This window comes from Gambusia affinis, linkage group LG24 (assembly GCF_019740435.1).
Source record: "Gambusia affinis linkage group LG24, SWU_Gaff_1.0, whole genome shotgun sequence".
NCBI classification, from domain to species: Eukaryota; Metazoa; Chordata; class Actinopteri; order Cyprinodontiformes; family Poeciliidae; genus Gambusia; species Gambusia affinis.
The window spans coordinates 1,154,363-1,173,013 of record NC_057891.1 but is presented as its reverse complement, the minus strand read 5'-3'; the positions used below and the strand labels follow the sequence as shown (position 1 = coordinate 1,173,013).

General features: G+C 40.0%; 1 protein-coding gene across 1 annotated transcript in view; it reads left to right on the top strand.

Moving 5' to 3' along the window:
* The first annotated feature begins 100 nt into the window (after window positions 1-100).
* Window positions 101-18,651, top strand: part of LOC122826979 (NLR family CARD domain-containing protein 3-like) — a 216,293-nt gene continuing 197,742 nt past the window's right edge. The window contains exons 1-2 of the mRNA XM_044109421.1: window positions 101-382; window positions 933-2,694. Of these exons, the coding sequence (XP_043965356.1) occupies window positions 280-382; window positions 933-2,694 (1,865 nt within the window). The 5' untranslated portion in view covers window positions 101-279. The remainder of the gene's footprint in view (window positions 383-932; window positions 2,695-18,651) is intronic.

Below are 18,651 nucleotides of genomic sequence, written 5' to 3'. Positions count from 1 at the left end.
TGAGGGGAATCTGGATGGAGCAACAGGAAGAGTTGATCTTCATCATGTTTGTCTCTTAAACTTCAGTTTGAATGAATCCTGTTTCTGTTTCTGCCTGCAGAGGAAAAACTTTTAAAAGTTCGCAGTGAGTTTGTGAAGAGGGTTTCTGAGGAAATCCTGATTCAGCTCCTCGATAACCTGGAAACGGATGGTATCTTTAATCTTTTGGAGAAACGGGCAATACTTCAAGAGAACCCATCAACAGCAAACAAAGCCCGGGAGACCATAGATGCTGTTAGGATGAAAGGACAGAGAGCCTGCAGATTGATGATCAAACATCTTGACCATATAGATCCTACCATGTCCAATCAGCTGAGTTTGTCCTCCAACTTCTCTGATTTAGGTTAGTCCCTTCACCAATCATGACTCATGACTAGTTTTCTTCATGATTTGAATGTTTCAGGTTTCTGTAAGGATTTATTTTTTTCTCTGTGTTAAGTTAAGTTTTAATGTTGCTTTCAGTTAATTGAGTTTCTGTGTTGTCCTGTCTAACCTGTGATCTGCTGTATCTCGTCCTGATTACTCTCTGTGTATTTAATGCCACCTGTGTTCCATGTTCTTTGTCGGGTCCTTCCAAGCTGTCTGGTTATGTCTGTTTCTATCGCATTTTCCAGCACAGATTTAGCCTTCTGCTCTTTTCTGTGGTGCCTGGACTTTCGATTGTTGTTTTCTGTATTAATCATTAAATTATTGTTTCCATTTTCTACCTGGGTCCTCATTTCCTCACATGACATCATGACAGTTTCTTCCAAATTAAATCCTCCTCATGGTCTATAATTGGAATGAGATCTTTGTTTAATTATCCTGATTTAGAAACAATCAAATTAAAATTCGGTGAATTGAATCTTAATTTGTTCAAGTGTTTCATCTTGTGTCTTTATCTCTTTGTTCAGATTTTGATGATCGATGTCAACGTGACCTCAAAGAGTCTCTAAAGAATACCTTGGAATCTATCTGTGAAGTCATTGCAATACGTGGAGAGAAAACATTTCTGAATGATATTTATACAGAGCTCTACATCTTAGAAGGAGGAACTGGAGGGGTCAACCAGGAACACGAGGTCAGACAGATTGAAACAGCATCCAGTAATCAAGGAGCAAAAATAAAACTGGAAGACATCTTAGAACCCAATCCTGCTAGAAAGCAACGGATCAGAACAATGATGACCATGGGAGTGGCTGGCATTGGGAAAACACTGTTAACACAGAAGTTCACTCTGGACTGGGCTGAAGGCAAAACCAACCAGAACATTGATTTTATATTTCCATTCACTTTCAGAGAGCTGAATATGTTGAAAGATAAAAAGTTCAGCTTGGTGGAACTGATTCATTACCACTTTGAAGATATTAAAGACTCAGGAATACGCAGCTTTAAAAAGTTTCATGTTCTGTTGATCTTTGATGGTCTGGATGAAAGTCGACTTGATCTCAACTTTGATGAAAATCCGATCCTGACTGATGTTACAGAGTCCAGCTCACTGGATGTTCTGCTGACAAACCTCATCATGGGGAAACTGCTTCCCTCTGCTCTCCTCTGGATAACCACACGACCTGCAGCAGCCAATCAGATCCCAGATAAGTTTATTGACAGGGTCATAGAGGTCAGAGGGTTCACTGACCCCCAGAAGGAGGAATACTTCAGGAAGAGATTCAGAGATGATGAAGAGAAGGCCAACAGGATCATCTCCCACATCCAGAAATCAAAAACTCTCCACATCATGTGTCACATCCCAGTTTTCTGCTGGATCACTGCTAAAGTTCTGGAGAATCTGATGAAGACCAGAGAGGGAGGAGATCTGCCCAAGACCCTGACTGAGATGTACATAGAGTTCCTGGAGGTTCAGCTCAAAATCAAGAAGAAAAAGTTTGATGGAGGAAAAAAGACAAAATCAATCTGGAGTCCAGAGAACAAGAAGCTGATTGAGTCTCTAGGAAGACTGGCCTTTGAACAGCTGCTGAAGGGAAACCTGATCTTCTATGAAAAAGATCTCAAACGGTGCGGCATCGACATCGAAGATGCTGCGTTGTCCTCAGGAGTTTTCACTGAGATGTTTAAAAGAGAGAAAGGGACACGCGACATCTCTGTCTACTCCTTTGTTCATCTGAGCATCCAGGAGTTTCTGGCTGCAGTCTACATGCTCCACTGTTTCACCAGCAGGAAGTCAGAGGTGATCCAGACGTTCCTGGGAGAAAAATACAGAGAAACATCTCTAGATGAGTTCATGAAGAAAGTCATGAAGAAATCCCTCAGCAGTGAAAATGGCCACCTGGACCTGTTTGTCCGCTTCCTTCATGGTCTCACTGTGGAGTCCAACCAGAACCTCTTAGAAGATCTGCTGGGTCAGAGAGAGAACAGTCCAGAAACCATCCAGAGAATCATCACCAACCTGAAGGAGATGAACACTGATAGAATCTCTCCTGACAGAAGAATCAACATCTTCTACTGTCTGATGGAGATGAACGATCTCTCATTTTATCAGGAGATCCAACGGCTGCTGGATTCAGGGAAGAAGCTCTCAGATACTGACTGTTCAGCTCTGGCCTTCATGCTGCAGATGTCAGAGGTTCTGGATGAGTTGGACCTGGAGAAGTACAACACATCAGAATCAGGACGACAGAGACTGGTTCCAGCTGTGAGGAACTGCAGAAAGGCTCGGTGAGTCCAGATGTTTTCATTGTGTGAATGCTGATTCAGCAATATTGTCCTCCTGTTTCTTCTTCTTCTTCAAGTTGTTCTGGATGTTTTTGGTCTTTAACTTCTTCCTTCATCCTCTGGACTATATTTTTTATATTTAGTTATTTTTGCAGTTTCAGAAATATAAATACATTGAACATTCAGATCTCCACTAACAAAAACTGCAGAGTATCTTTTTGAACAAAGACAATTAAATATTAAAATATTAAAACCCAAAGTGAGAACATTCACAATAAAAAGAGATAATTACATTGATCCTACATTTGGTGCCAGGTTCAGGTGGACGTTTCATTTCTTATTTATCAGCAGAAAGTCTGAATGAAAGTTAGTTTCTCCACTGGATGAATTTCCTTAATTATTTCCTTCCAGTCCAAAGATGATGGTGGTTCCACATCAACCACTTGTGAGTTATAACTTTCTTTGTGCTGCTAGTAATATTAATATTAGAGATCAGTCTGACTTCCTCAGTCCTTCAGGTAAACTACCTGAGTGGACCTCAGTAAAATCACAGGTTAAATTTAAGTCCATCATAAATTAATTTCCTTTATGACCTCCGACCAGTAGGGGGCGATGTCAATACATTCCTATAAGGCATGAAAATGTCCTGCAGACACATTCCCACAGTTCCTCCAACATTTTGCCTTTTCAGGGTCAGGACTATTTCTGCCATTTTTTTCAATGTTAAGCACTTTTTACTACATGTGCTTGAACAACCAACAAAGGCCTCGTTAACTACCAGGATTCTAAACAGCTGGCAAGTAGCAAAATGGCTCCAAGTTTAACAAAAGATATGGAAGAACTAAAGCTGTCATTGAATGTTATGTCAGAAGAACTGAGTAAGGTGGTGAAGCAACAAACAAGCCTGATGCGTTTGATTGGAGAAATTCAACAACTGAAAGTAATTATTAAAGAAAAGGATGAGAAGATAGAAGAGTTGGAAAAAAGAGTGGAGGACCTGGAACAGTTTGCAAAAAAGGAGGATGTGGTGATATCTGGACTCAAAACAACACACCGTACATATGCAAGGGCAACAGCAGAAGACAATAAAGGGGAAGATGCACCACCAGATGAACTACTTTCTCTTGAGCAGCAAGTCATCAAGTTCTTCAGCAGCAAAGGGATTTTGCTGGACAGTAAAACCATTGCTGCTTGTTATACAATGCCCTACAAACCAAACACAAATATGGATAAAAGAAAAAAAAGACCAAATATCATCCTCCGGTTTGTGAGTACAAAACACAAAATTGAACTGCTAAAAGATGTAAAAAAACTAATGGGAACAAATGTGTTTGTGAATGAACACCTCACAAAGAAGAATGCAGAGATTGCTTACCAAGCTAGGATATTGAAGAAGGAGAAAAAAATACAGGCAACATGGACTAGGAATTGTAAGACACTGATAAAACTTAATGGTTCTTGTCCTGGCCTCGCTAAGCACTGTGACGTTAGCAGTAACTCAGCTATACAGGTAGCTAAACACTTTCTCATCCGTCCACCAAGAAGCACTCCATTTGGTTCTTTAACAGGGTTTAATGAGAATCGTGTAAAACTGTAACACACAAAGGTACAGAAAAAATGAATGCTAGCTAGGCTAACACATGTAAAAATCTCTAGCTTCACATAAAATATGTCAACGGTTACGAATTATAATTTATATGACAAGCACATTAGAACAGTACTTACAGACGATGCCGTTTTTCCTTTTTTTGGATTCATATTAAAGAAAACACAACAAAAAAGACTTCTTTCAGAGCAAGACGATCAACAGGCCTTCTTCCTTTCAGTAAACAAACCGTAGTAATAAAAGTGACCTCAAGATGGTGTCAGTTAACCAGTAATAGACAAAATTATAACATTTACCACTAGGTGGCCTTAATAGATGAACTCAACATTGAATAACATTAAATTAAACAGGTTTCACTACACTCCCCGCCTGGCATCTTTAAAAGATGCCACTAAATCAAATATCCACATTACTAGGTGTCAACAAAAGAACCAATTCTGAGATTGGTCGGCTGAATGTCTTTACACCCTGATGTCTTGCAACTTTAACATCCACTTTTCTCACAAGTCCATCCTTGCTGGGGTATGTCTTAACAACAAGTCCCATGGGCCACTCATTGCGCTTTGCAGTGGAATCCTTCAGGAGGACAACATCTCCTTCCTTGAGATTTTTTTTCTTTACGAGCCACTTTTGACGACCTTGAAGGGTGCAGAGATATTCTTTCCGCCATCTTGTCCAAAAGTTGTTGGCTAGTATCTGAACTCTCTTCCATTGGCTCTTGAAGACGTCCTTCTCTGTCAGGTTGTCTGGAACTGGAGGAGGAGCTCCTGTTTTCTGAGTAAGAAGCATAGCTGGCGTTAAGACCAGTGGGGCTTCAGGATTTGTGGAAATTGGCACAAGGGGTCTGGCATTAACAATAGCTGTGACCTCTGCTATGAAGGTCACCAAGACTTCGTGGGTGAGTTGAGGTCGCTTCACATCTAGGAGTAGAGCGTCTAGAATGCGACGAGAAACCCCAATCATTCTTTCCCAAATCCCACCCATGTGGGATGCATGGGGCGGGTTGAATTCCCATGTGCACCTCTGTTCTGTTAGATAGTCTTTGATCGCGTTATTGGCATCTTGCGGTGATAGTTTCAGCTCATTACAGGCGCCAATAAAGTTGGTCCCTCTGTCAGACCTTAGTTGCTTGGCTGGTCCGCGGAGTGAAAAGAATCTCCGGAGAGCATTGATGAAGCTTGAGGCAGTCATTGTTTCTACAACCTCAATGTGGATGGCCCTGGTAGACATGCATGTGAACAACACTGCCCACCTCTTGTTGTTTATTTGGCCTCCTCTTGTACGTTTTGTCACAATCTCCCATGGGCCAAAGACATCCAGGCCCACATATGAGAATGGTGGGTCCACTTTGAGCCTTTCTTCAGGTAGGTCAGACATAAGCTGTTGTTCTGACAGTCCACGTAGCTTTCTGCAAAACACACACTTGTGAATGATGGTGCTTATGAGCCGCTTACCTCCAACCAACCACAGTCCACTGGTGCGAATGGCTCCTTCTGTTAGATGCCTTCCCTGGTGTTTCACTCTCTCGTGATTATGACGCACTAGCAGAGTTGCAATGTGGTGTTTGTTGGGTATTATGACTGGATTTGACTCGTTTCTTTGTAGCATAGAATGCTGCAAACGTCCTCCTACTCTTAGGAGCCCCTCATTGTCGATGAATGGATTGAGTCTGAGAATAGGGCTGTTCTTTGATAGACTTTGGACTTTCCTCACTGCCGAGATATCATGTGAGAAGCACTGTTGTTGCACTGTGTGAATGATCAGTCGCTCCGCTTTATCCATTTCTGAAGATGAGATGTTGTTGCAGTAATGCCAACCTCGACAGCTGTTGCTGTTTTTGTTTGAGAAGCTTTGAGCGATGTGAATGAGTCTGGCAACCGCTTTCAGGAGAGATTTCCAGTTGGAAAAATGTTCGAAGCAACTTGAAAATAATTTGTGAGTTGATGACTCTGTTACCGCATTGGTGGCATTCACCCTGACCGCTGTGTCATCATCTGGATTGATAAGCAAGTATTGTTCGTCTGAACCAATCTTTGTTGAGTCCGTGTCTGTGAGGAATCTTGGTCCAGTTAACCAGAGGGTGTTGACAAGCTCTTCTGCTCCAATTGATCTCGAGCCACAATCTGCTGGATTGAGTTCGGTGGGCACAAATCTCCACTGATTAGGCTGAGACACTTGTCTGATGCGCTGCACTCTGTTACTGACAAAAACGTAAAATCTTCTTCTCTCATTGTGAATGTAGCCTAAGACTACCTTGCTGTCTGAGAAGTACCTGACTGCATCCAGTTTTACACCTACCTCATGCATAATAGTTTCCGCAACTTCTACTGCTAGGACAGCTGCACAGAGCTCTAATCTGGGAACTGTTAGCTCAGGCTGGGGGGCAAGTTTTGATTTGCCAAAGATGAACCCCACTTCATGATGACCATCATCATGGGTGACTCTTAAATATGCGACAGCTGAGATAGCCTGTACTGATGCGTCAGAAAAAACACAAAGCTCAATTGTCTTGGCTTGACTCACTGGAAATGTGATGTATGTTCTTGGAATATGAAGGTTTTTCAAAACTGAGAGGGACTCTTGCCAACGTTTCCACTCTTCGTATTTACTTTGAGGCAGAGGAGCATCCCACTCAATATTCTCTTTAGTAATGTCTCTGAGAATCATTCTTCCTCTTATTGTGATAGGTGCTAGAAAGCCTAACGGGTCGAATAAGCTATTTACTGTAGACAGCACACCACGTCTGGTGAATGGTTTCTGATTCTCTGGGACCTTGAATGTAAAAGTGTCTGTCATGAGGTTCCAGATAACCCCAGGCTGCGCTTGCACGGGAGATCATCTGTGAACAGATCCAGATCTTTTATATCCTTGGCTCTGTCTTCAGCTGGGAAGTGGTTGATGACATTGACACTGTTTGACGCTATCTTATGAAGTCGCAGGTTGGAAACGGATAACATTTCTTGAAGCTGCTCTACTGTCTTTGTGGCCTCAGCTTCTGATGTGAAAGACAGCAGTGCGTCGTCCATGTAAAAATGTCTCTCCACTAGCTCTGTTGTTTTGCTGCCATAGACTTGCTCCATTTCCTTTGCTGCCCTCCGTAGGCCATAAATGGCGATTGCAGGTGATGGACTGTTCCCAAATATGTGAACTCTCATGCGGTATTCAACCACTTCATTTCCTGGCTCATTGTCGCGGTACCACAAAAACCTGAGCATGTCTCTGCACTCTTCTTGAACCACAAAGCAGTGGAACATCTGCTCTATATCTGCTAAAACTCCGATTGGGCCTATTCTGAATCTCATCAGAACTCCAAGTAGACTGTTATTTAGGTCTGGACCCTGCAGCAAAACATCATTCAGTGAAACGCCGTCAAACTGTGCAGATGAATCAAACACGACACGTATTTGGCTGGGCTTTTGTGGATGATAAACTCCAAAAGTGGGTAAGTACCACCTTTCCTTTTCTTCTTCGAGTGGTGGAGCAAGCTCAGCGTGATGATTATTAAATAGCCTTTGCATAAACTCAAAAAAGTGTCTTTTCATTTCAGGTTTTTTCTGAAGATTGCGTTCTAGAGAGGCAAAACGCTTCTCTGCATATTCTCTGTTATTAGGTAGCTTGCGACGAGGTTGCCGGAATGGGAGAGGGGCGACCCAGCTATTTGAATCATCTTGGAGAAAGCCTTTTTCCATTACTTCCAAGAAGCGTTTGTCTTCAATAGAGGGAGCTAACTGGTGATCATGAATTGTTCTTGAAAACACTGAAAGTGTGTCTGATGTTTCTGTGTACAAGTCTCTTACTTTCATTTTGTTCTCACACTCTACAAATGTAGAAGGTCTGCCACTGTCAGATATGTATGTCTTCATGCTGCTCACTGTTGGAGGCCCATGCATTCCATTGACACAGACATCACCAACTACCACCCAGCCGAGATCCAACTTTTGTGCAAATGGTTCATTATTCAGTCCGTTTATCTGTTTCCGTACTTTGTGCACTCTCAACAGGTCTCTTCCTATCAGCAGGAGAATCTCAGCGTTGGGGTCGAGAGGAGGGATTTCTGAAGCTATTTTGTTCAGGTGCTTGTGGTGATAGGCCACTTCCGGTGTCGGGATTTCTTTCCTGTTGTTAGGAAGATTGTCACATTCAATCAATGTGGGAAGCTGCAGACATGTTTCTTTGTCTAGAGATTCTATGACATAACCATGGGCTCTTCTTCCATATGCTTGTGTTGCGCCCATACATGTTGTGATGCTGTAAGGAGCCTCAGTGCCGTGTATGTCAAACTTATCAAAAAACTCACTTCTTGCCAGGGAGAGATTGCTCTGGTCATCCAGAACTGCATACATCCTCATACTCCTCTGCTGTTGACCTGAGGGATACACGTTAACCAGAATAATCTTGGAACACGATTTACTACTTTGTCCTATGCCACAGACTTTAGTGCAGTTTGAGCTTATTTCCTGTTTTGTCTCTTCCTCCCCGCCGTCCTCTGCACACGGTGGGGGCTGACTTGAGGATTGAACTGCGCTTGTTCTACTGAAATGCATGGCACTAACATGTCTGTCACTTGCACATTCCAAACATTTGATTGGAGCTTGACAGTTTTTGGCCATATGACTTGTAGAAGCACAGCAGCGATAGCAGATCATGTGTTCTTTGAGTATTTTTTTGCGTTCATCAAGAGTCATTTTAACAAATCCTCTGCACTTACTCAACGGGTGTGGTTTGTTATGGATAGGGCATTGTTTTTCTGGGTTAACAGGAATTTTCTCTGTTGATTTGACAGGAGTGCTTATTTGATCTTGTGTGACATTTGTTTTATTGACAGCAACTGGGTGTCTGACTGGTGCACATTTCTCCTTTCTCTGAGGAGCACACGTGAGTGAGAGAGTCTTAAAACTTGGATCATTCCTTACTTCAGCTTCTGTGCACACAAATTCTTTGAAGAAGGAGAATGGTGGGAAAGACACATTATATTCTTTTTTAAATCTAGAACCTTGTGACATCCAGCGTTCCTGTAGAGGGTAGGGGAGCTTCTCTACAATTGGCCGGACACCTCTAGCCGTGTCCAAATAGGCCAAACCACACAACTTGTCACTTTGCTTTGCAATCTGGAGCTCTTGTAGAAGATCTGCTAGCTCTTGAAGTTTGTGGTTATCTCGGGATTGGATTTTGGGAAAAGCTTCAAGTCTTGAGAAAAGAGCATTTTCAATTGCCTCTGGTGAGCCATATATTTTGTCCAGTCTTGCCCATATTGCTTTTAGTCCATCCATAGGCCGGTTAACATTAACTGCTCTTATTCTGGCCGCATGCTCACCTGACTCCTTGCCAAGCCATTTCACCATCAGATCAACTTCTTCACTAGGTGTCAGCCCTAGTGGCTCTATAGCACTGATGAATGAAGCTCGCCATGCTTGATAATGTTCTGCAGTGTCATCAAATTTGACCAGACCAGATGTTATGACTTGGCTGCGTGCTAAAAACCTTGCCAGATCAAATGTGGGATTTCCTGAGTTTACATTAGAGGTAGGGACAGCAGTTTCCACATTAACATTGTGCATTGTGTCACCTCCATAGTAAGAATTAAAGTTGGGGGATTGTTCAACATGCCCTCCTGTCATGTCTGGCTGATGAATGGGAAGAGACTTGAATTCATCTGATGCTGTGTATTGTTGCGTGGTTACAGCAGCAGGCATAGGTACTGTATATTGTTGCACGTTAACAGCTTTGGGCATAGTGTTAGGTGGGTGTGAGTGAGTCCCTTCATCCTTGTAGTCGTACTGACTGAAGTAAGATGACTGCTCTTTTACATAGTCTTCTGTCCTTTTCAGTGTTTGTATGGCTACAGGGCTGCGCTCGGATGTCTCACTGTATTTTCCTTCTTCTATGTCTGCTGCTACTGCCTCAAATACTTTTGCTTCAGCATTAGCAGCTGTAACTTCCTTTTGAAGAGTGAGTGCACGCAGTGATGCTTCAAGTTTTATCTTCTCAATCTGAATATATGTCTCTTTATCATGAAACTCCAATTTAGCTTTAGCTGCTTCAGCCTTAGCTCTTGCTTTAGCTGCGGCCAAACTGACTGAGGAGCACGCAGATGACCGTGAGGCTCTGGACGGACGAGTGCACTGTATTTTGATCCATGTCCTTATTTGATTGCTCATCACTTGCCTTCTGTCCATTATCTTTGTTGTCCATGGCTCAGAAGTTGTCTTTATCCGTTGTCTTTTCTGCGTGGGACGTCTTTTTACTGTCCTGGCCTCGCTAAGCACTGTGACGTTAGCAGTAACTCAGCTATACAGGTAGCTAAACACTTTCTCATCCGTCCACCAAGAAGCACTCCATTTGGTTCTTTAGCGGGGTTTAATGAGAATCGTGTAAAACTGTAACACACAAAGGTACAGAAAAAATGAATGCTAGCTAGGCTAACACATGTAAAAATCTCTAGCTTCACGTAAAATATGTCAACGGTTACAAATTATGATTTATATGACACGCACATTAGAACAGTACTTACAGACGATGCCGTTTTTCCTTTTTTTGGATTCATATTAAAGAAAACACAACAAAAAAGACTTCTTTCAGAGCAAGACGATCAACAGGCCTTCTTCCTTTCAGTAAACAAACTGTCGTAATAAAAGTGACCTCAAGATGGCGTCAGTTAACCGGTAATAGACAAAATTATAACATTTACCACTAGGTGGCCTTAATAGATGAACTCAACATTGAATAACATTACATTAAACAGGTTTCACTACAGTTCTCCTGAACAAGCTGAGGTTCTAACTATTAAAAATGTTGTGGAGCTGGAGAAATATAGGTGAACAGAACAGTTTTGACTTGGTACTGCTGGGGCAAAAGTTTTCTATGTTTTTTTGCTTTTCTGGTTTTGAACAGATTGATTGAAGTGAAGAATATATTATTTAGTCATGAGTCAAAGAATGGAATTTAAGTGTTTTGATCCTACAGATCATAAATTTTATGATATAGAAACTGATATAGACCCAGAATCCAACTTCAGTTATAATACTAAACAGCATTGTGAATATTACTCTGAAGACAGTATTAATGTGGGGCTTTTCAATAATTCATTTTAATAGTAGGAGTATGTATAGTAATTTCTCTCAGATAAAAAGCTACCTTGAAAAATTTGATGATAAATTTAGTGTGGTAGCAATCTCAGAAACCTGGATTACTGAGGAAAAAAGTCTGCTGGATGGTTTAGATGGATATCAAATGTTTAGTCAGAATAGGTGAAACAAGAGGGGAGGTGGTGTTGCACTGTTTGTAAGGAAACTGTTTGTCAGGAAACTGTTTGTAAGGAAACTGTTTGTAAGGAAACTGTAAGGTCTGGATTGACATGTACGGTTATTCCTAAAATGACATTTTCAGTTGATAACTTGATGGAATGTTTATCTGTCAAAATTGAGGGTAATAGACCTGGCCATATGTTAATTAGTTGTGTTTATCGAACTCCTGGCTCATCTATAGATGAGTTTAGTAAGAAAATATTAGAGACGTATGAAAGGCTCAATGAAAAATGTCCTTTTATTTGTGGAGATTTTAACATTGATTTGTTGAAATATAATGAGCATACTAATATGACAGAATTCATAAATACAATGTTTGGTTTAGGTTTCTATCCGTTGATCCTAATACCTACACCAATAACTAAAGATAGTGCGTCATTGATTGATAACATTTTTATAAATAAGTTCAATGTGAAAACAAAAAGTGGATTGTTAGTCACTGACATAATTGATTATTTGCCTGTGTTCACTAAGCTTGATATTAGTAATCAGTTCAATTTAAATATGACAAAGCAAATTATTAATTTAGTTAGAGTAAAATCACCTGAAGCTGTGAAAGAAATGAAAGTAGAATTTTTTAATTATAACTGGCAAAATGTTTATGTTGATGATGTTAATGAGTCATATAATATGTTTTTGGAAATATTTATGAAAATTTACAATCATTATTGTCCCCTTAAAGAATATAAACAAACATCCAAAAATAGATTGACTCCCTGGATGACAGAGTTTGGAGAAGGCATGTAAAAAGAAAAACAAGTTATATAAGGATTTCATTAAGTGCCCAACTCATGAAAAAGAAGGAAAATATAAAGTATATAAAAATAAGTTAACATCAGTGCTGAGAAAGAAAAAGCAGGATTATTATGATAGGTTGCTGCAAAAATACTGCAATGATATTAAGGGTACATGGAATACAATTAATAGTATTATTAAAAACAATAAAGATAGAGATTTCTCAATAAGTATTAAACACAACAACACAATAGTGGAAAAAAAGGAGGATATTGTTGAAGTTCTTTGTTAATATCGGTCCTAATTTAGTAAACAAATTGCCAAAGGGTAGAGATGAAAAACATAACTATAAATTTAATAATATTAATACAATGTTCCTGGGAGAAGTGAGTGAAAGTGAGGTAATAGATGTAGTTAAAAAATTTAAAAATAAGAAATCCAAAGATTGTAATGATATTGATATGGCTGTTGTGAAAGAGGTAATTTATAGTATTATTAAACCTCTCAGCTATATTTGTAATAAATCATTCTTAACTGGAACCTTTCCTGACAAAATGAAGATAGCAAAGGTTTTTCCAGGTCATAAAAGTGGAGACAAGCAAATATTAACAAATTACAGGCCGATATCATTGCTACCACAATTTTCAAAACTTTGGAAAAATTATTTATGAAAAGACTGGACTCCTTTCTCAATAAAAATAATATATTGAACGAGCAGCAGTACGGCTTCAGGTACAACTGCTCCACAACTTTAGCTGTGATGGAGTTTGTGGAGGTCATTGCAGCAGCAGTTGATCAGAAGCTTAATACCGTAGGTGTGTTTATTGACCTATGCAAGGCTTTTGATACTATTGACCACGCAAGACTATTGGGTAAATGTGAACTGTATGGCTTACGGGGAGTTGCATATCAGTGGTTAATAGATTACAATATGTACAAATTAACACTAAGTCACAGACAGACATGGTAAAATGTGGTCTTCCTCAAGGCTCAGTCCTAGGACCTAAATTATTTATACTTTATTTAAACGATATTTTTGCAGTATCCAGTCTGTTAAAGTTTATAATGTTTACAGACGATACAAATTTCTTTTTTTCTGGAAAAAATATGGATGAAATAATAAAAACAGTAGAAAAAGAGTTAGCTGAGTTGAAAACATGGTTTGATTACAATAAGTTATCGTTAAATGAAGGAAAAACTAAATTCATGGTTTTCTCTGGTAATCGGAACTATAATAATGTAAAGTTATGCATAAATGGAGTTGAAATCGAAAGAGTTTATGAGACAAAATTTTTAGGGATTATCATAGATAATAAACTTAGTTGGAAGCCTCACATAGGATATATTAGAAATAAAGTTGCAAAAACTATTGGAATACTGTTTAAAATAAAAGATTTAATAAATGTTAAAGGCTTGCATGTTATATATTCCTCTTTGGTTATGCCTTATTTGTCTTATTGCTCAGAAATCTGGGGAAATGCAAGTAAAACAACTATTAATATATTAGTTAAGTTGCAAAAAAAGCTATAAGGGTTATAAATAAGGTGGGAACCAACTGAACCAACTGATAAACTCTTTATTCAAAGTAAAATATTAAAATTTAAAGATATTGTTTATACAAAAATACTGGAAATAATGTATAAAGCATTGAATAAAAGTCTTCATTCTGGTATTCAGAAATTATTTAAGTTAAGAGAAAATAAATATAATTTGCGAGGTTTGTTTATATTTGAATGTGCAAAAGAGAAAAGTCAGATAAAGTCTAGATGTGTTTCAGTTATTGGTGTGAAACTGTGGAATGAATTGAATGATGAATTAAAGTTATGTCCTTTCTTGGTGAACTTTAAAAGAGCTTTAAAATGTAAAATGATAAAATCTTACGCTGTTATGTAGATCTATATATGTACTATGTACTTGAATGTGAATTTGAAGAAATCCTGGTACGTTGTAAGGTAAAAAAAAATAGGGTAGGCAAGAATAAGCTTTGCTTCGGCGTATTCCTTTTTTGGTAAACTGTGGGTTTGTCTATTGTTCTTTTCTTTTATTCTTTTGTTGTTTCTTGTGTTTAATGTGGACAATTTACCAAAATAAAGTGATTGATTGATTGATGGTAGCTAGCAGGAACAGACGATGGTAGCTAGCAGGAGGAGAAGATGGTAGCTAGCAGGAACTGACGATGGTAGCTAGCAGGAACAGACGATGGTAGCTAGCAGGAGGAGACGATGGTAGCTAGCAGGTGGAGACGATGGTAGCTAGCAGGAGGAGACGATGGTAGCTAGCAGGAGGAGACGATGGTAGCTAACAGGAACAGACGATGGTAGCTAGCAGGAACAGACGATTGTAGCTAGCAGGAGGAGACGATGGTAGCTAGCAGGAACAGACGATGGTAGCTAGCAGGAGGAGAAGATGGTAGCTAGCAGGAGGAGACGATGGTAGCTAGCAGGTGGAGACGATGGTAGCTAGCAGGTGGAGACGATGGTAGCTAGCAGGAACAGACGATGGTAGCTAGCAGGAGGAGACGATGGTAGCTAGCAGGAACAGACGATGGTAGCTAGCAGGAACAGACGATGGTAGCTAGCAGGAGGAGACGATGGTAGCTAGCAGGAACTGACGATGGTAGCTAGCAGGTGGAGACGATGGTAGCTAGCAGGAACAGACGATGGTAGCTAGCAGGAGGAGACGATGGTAGCTAGCAGGAACAGACTATGGTAGCTAGCAGGAACAGACGATGGTAGCTAGCAGGAGGAGACGATGGTAGCTAGCAGGAGGAGACGATGGTAGCTAGCAGGAGGAGACGATGGTAGCTAGCAGGAGGAGACGATGGTAGCTAGCAGGTGGAGACGATGGTAGCTAGCAGGTGGAGACGATGGTAGCTAGCAGGAGGAGACGATGGTAGCTAGCAGGTGGAGACGATGGTAGCTAGCAGGAACAGACGATGGTAGCTAGCAGGAACAGACGATGGTAGCTAGCAGGTGGAGACGATGGTAGCTAGCAGGAACAGACGATGGTAGCTAGCAGGAACAGACGATGGTAGCTAGCAGGAACAGACGATGGTAGCTAGCAGGAACAGACGATGGTAGCTAGCAGGAGGAGACGATGGTAGCTAGCAGGAACAGACGATGGTAGCTAGCAGGTGGAGACGATGGTAGCTAGCAGGAAGAGACGATGGTAGCTAGCAGGAAGAGACGATGGTAGCTAGCAGGAAGAGACGATGGTAGCTAGCAGGAAGAGACGATGGTAGCTAGCAGGAAGAGACGATGGTAGCTAGCAGGAACAGACGATGGTAGCTAGCAGGAACAGACGATGGTAGCTAGCAGGAGGAGACGATGGTAGCTAGCAGGAAGAGACGATGGTAGCTAGCAGGTGGAGACGATGGAAAAGACGATGGTAGCTAGCAGGAAGAGACGATGGCAGCTAGCAGGAGGAGACGACGGTAGCTAGCAGGAACAGACGATGGTAGCTAGCAGGATGAGTTTTTCTTTCCTCTGCTGTATCACCAGGGCTTTTTCAGTGAGTGTGTTTTTGTTGGGGAACAATTGGGTGCATTTAGGTGTATTTGTGTTTTCTTTCTTATTCCTCTAACTTTATTTAATTGGGTTTTAACTATGTCTCTCTGCTGTAAGGTTTCCAGGGTCAGCATAGACTTTTATTTTTAATGTGGTCATTTTTGTATAATAAAATAAACTGACTATCTTTTTCCAGAGGAACTTGTGAATCCAATAAATCGTATTTAATTTGCAACAGTGCCTCTGATAATTTTTACAAACTTATCTGTGCAATGTGGTAAAACGAGGATTTAAGGTTCTCTACACATAAACTGTACCCAAGGTCACACTAAGAAAACTGTTGTGCTCGTTTGTAGGACTAAAGCAGAGAAACAACTTTGTTTCCCTGATTATTTTCGATCAGGGCAAAAGTTAAATGTTTGTTCCAAAACTAAATATCTGGGTCACTCCATCACAGAGCAGCTCTGTGATGATGATGATATTTATCAGCAGTGTTTCATGTTGTACATCCAGGAAAACATTCTGGGAGGAAACTTCATATGTGCACTGGTGAGATAAGAATAAGTTTAAAAGTTACTGTACATCCTTGTGTGCAGCTCCTTTGTGGTGTAAATTTATAAAGTTAGCATGCAGAAGCTTAAGGTTGCTAATATTAACTCTTTGAGGCGTCTGCTGAAGAAACCAGGTTAATCAGTGGAGTGAGACGTTTAGTAACATGTCAGAATATTCCAGTCACTCATCAATCTGAGATACAAGTTTATGTCGTTTGTGCAGCTCATTGAACGTCTTACTGTAATGTTTCTCTCTCAGTGCGCTAAGATACCAGTCGGCTCAGTGGAAACAGTGGAATGCAAGTCTTTATAAGAGTTTATTTTTATTTTAGGTGTTGTTGTGTATCATGTCTTTGTGGACCATGAGTCTGTTGAATCAATCAATCAGTCAGTCAGTCAGTCAGTCAGTCAGTCAGTCAGTCAGTCAGTCAGTCAGTCAGTCAGTCAGTCAGTCAGTCAGTCAGTCAGTCAGTCAGTCAGTCAGTCAGTCAGTCAGTCAGTCAGTCAGTCAGTCAGTCAGTCAGTCAGTCAGTCAGTCAGTCAGTCAGTCAGTCAGTCAGTCAGTCAGTCAGTCAGTCAGTCAGTCAGTCAGTCAATCAATCAATCGATCCTGAAATTGAAAGTTGTCTTTAACTCACATGTTGAATCAACGTTTCAACCAGAACTGACATTTTATCAATGTTGATTCAACATCATGTGAATGTGGATCTAAATGAACGTTTGGGTTGATTTTATATTGAATCAATAAGGAATCAATGCTGGTTCATTTTTGATCTGATAGTTTTACATCATAACATTAAAGTTTCTTCATTGGTGTTAAACACAATTTTATTGGCAGATGATGGATATCATGTAATCCATAATTATCTTACATTAATATATTTCCATAAATGTGTAGAAGCTTAAAAATGACAAGATGTCATTAATATAACATTTTATTTAATAAAAGATCTTTAAACCTATTGGATCCTTTTGACAGTCAGATCATCAGTCTGTTGTCCATGAAGATCAGCATCATGAGGTCCAGTCTGGTTCTGTAGGAACCAGGACCAGTTGGGCTGACCCAGGTCCGACTCTGGTTCCTTGATGCATTCCTCCCGTTGTGGCGCCTAATGAAGCCACTTCCTGACCGTTTCCCTGCAGTCGGTCGGCTCTGGGTGGAAAACAGAGATCAGAGTGAGGAAAGCCCCGGATAGAAAGAGGATAAACTTTAGAAAAGTTCTGAAACATTTAGAAATATGAAGTAGTGAACTGGTTATAGGTCTGACAACAAACACACAGCGTCCGGTTCCCCATGTACATTCACCACTACATTAAAATATTCATGGATATTTATCTGAATGCTAGTTGACACATGCAGTTACATTTAGCCATCAAGCTGCAGCATCGTGTCGCATTTATGATGCTGCAACTTGTGGTAAAATGAGGGAATCAATATTTAAAATAAAATTCTGTTTATCAGAAATGCTAAAGATAAAACTCAGGGAGGATCAGGAGGATTTAACTCACCAGAGACAGAAAAATAGAGCAAAAGGTTGATTTGTTCTGTATTTGGAACAAAGATTTACAATATATACAAGAGTTGGGATCCATCTAATAACTGGATCAATCTTCCATTAACCACAAAGAAATAACTTCATTCAATTCATTCAAAAATGTCCAGAAGCTGATAGTAGTAATAGTTCAGTTTAACCAGTTACCAGTTTCAACATTGATCAGATATTGATCAGATATTGATCAGACATTAATCAGATATTGATCAGATATTGATCAGACATTGATCAGAAGTTGATCAGACATTGATCAGAAGTTGATCAGATATTGATCAGATATTGATCAGAAGTTGATCAGACATTGATCAGATATTGATCAGACGTCGATCAGATATTGATCAGATATTGATCAGACGTTGATCAGACATTAATCAGATATTGATCAGACGTCGATCAGATATTGATCAGACATTGATCAGATATTGATCAGACATTGATCAGAAGTTGATCAGATTTTGATCAGACATCGATCAGAAGTTGATCAGATATTGATCAGACATCAATCAGACATTGATCAGATATTGATCAGACGTCGATCAGATATTGATCAGACATTGATCAGATATTGATCAGAAGTTGATCAGATATTGATCAGATATTGATCAGACATTGATCAGATATTGATCAGAAGTTGATCAGATATTGATCAGACATTTATCAGAAGTTGATCAGATATTGATCAGACATTTATCAGACATTGATCAG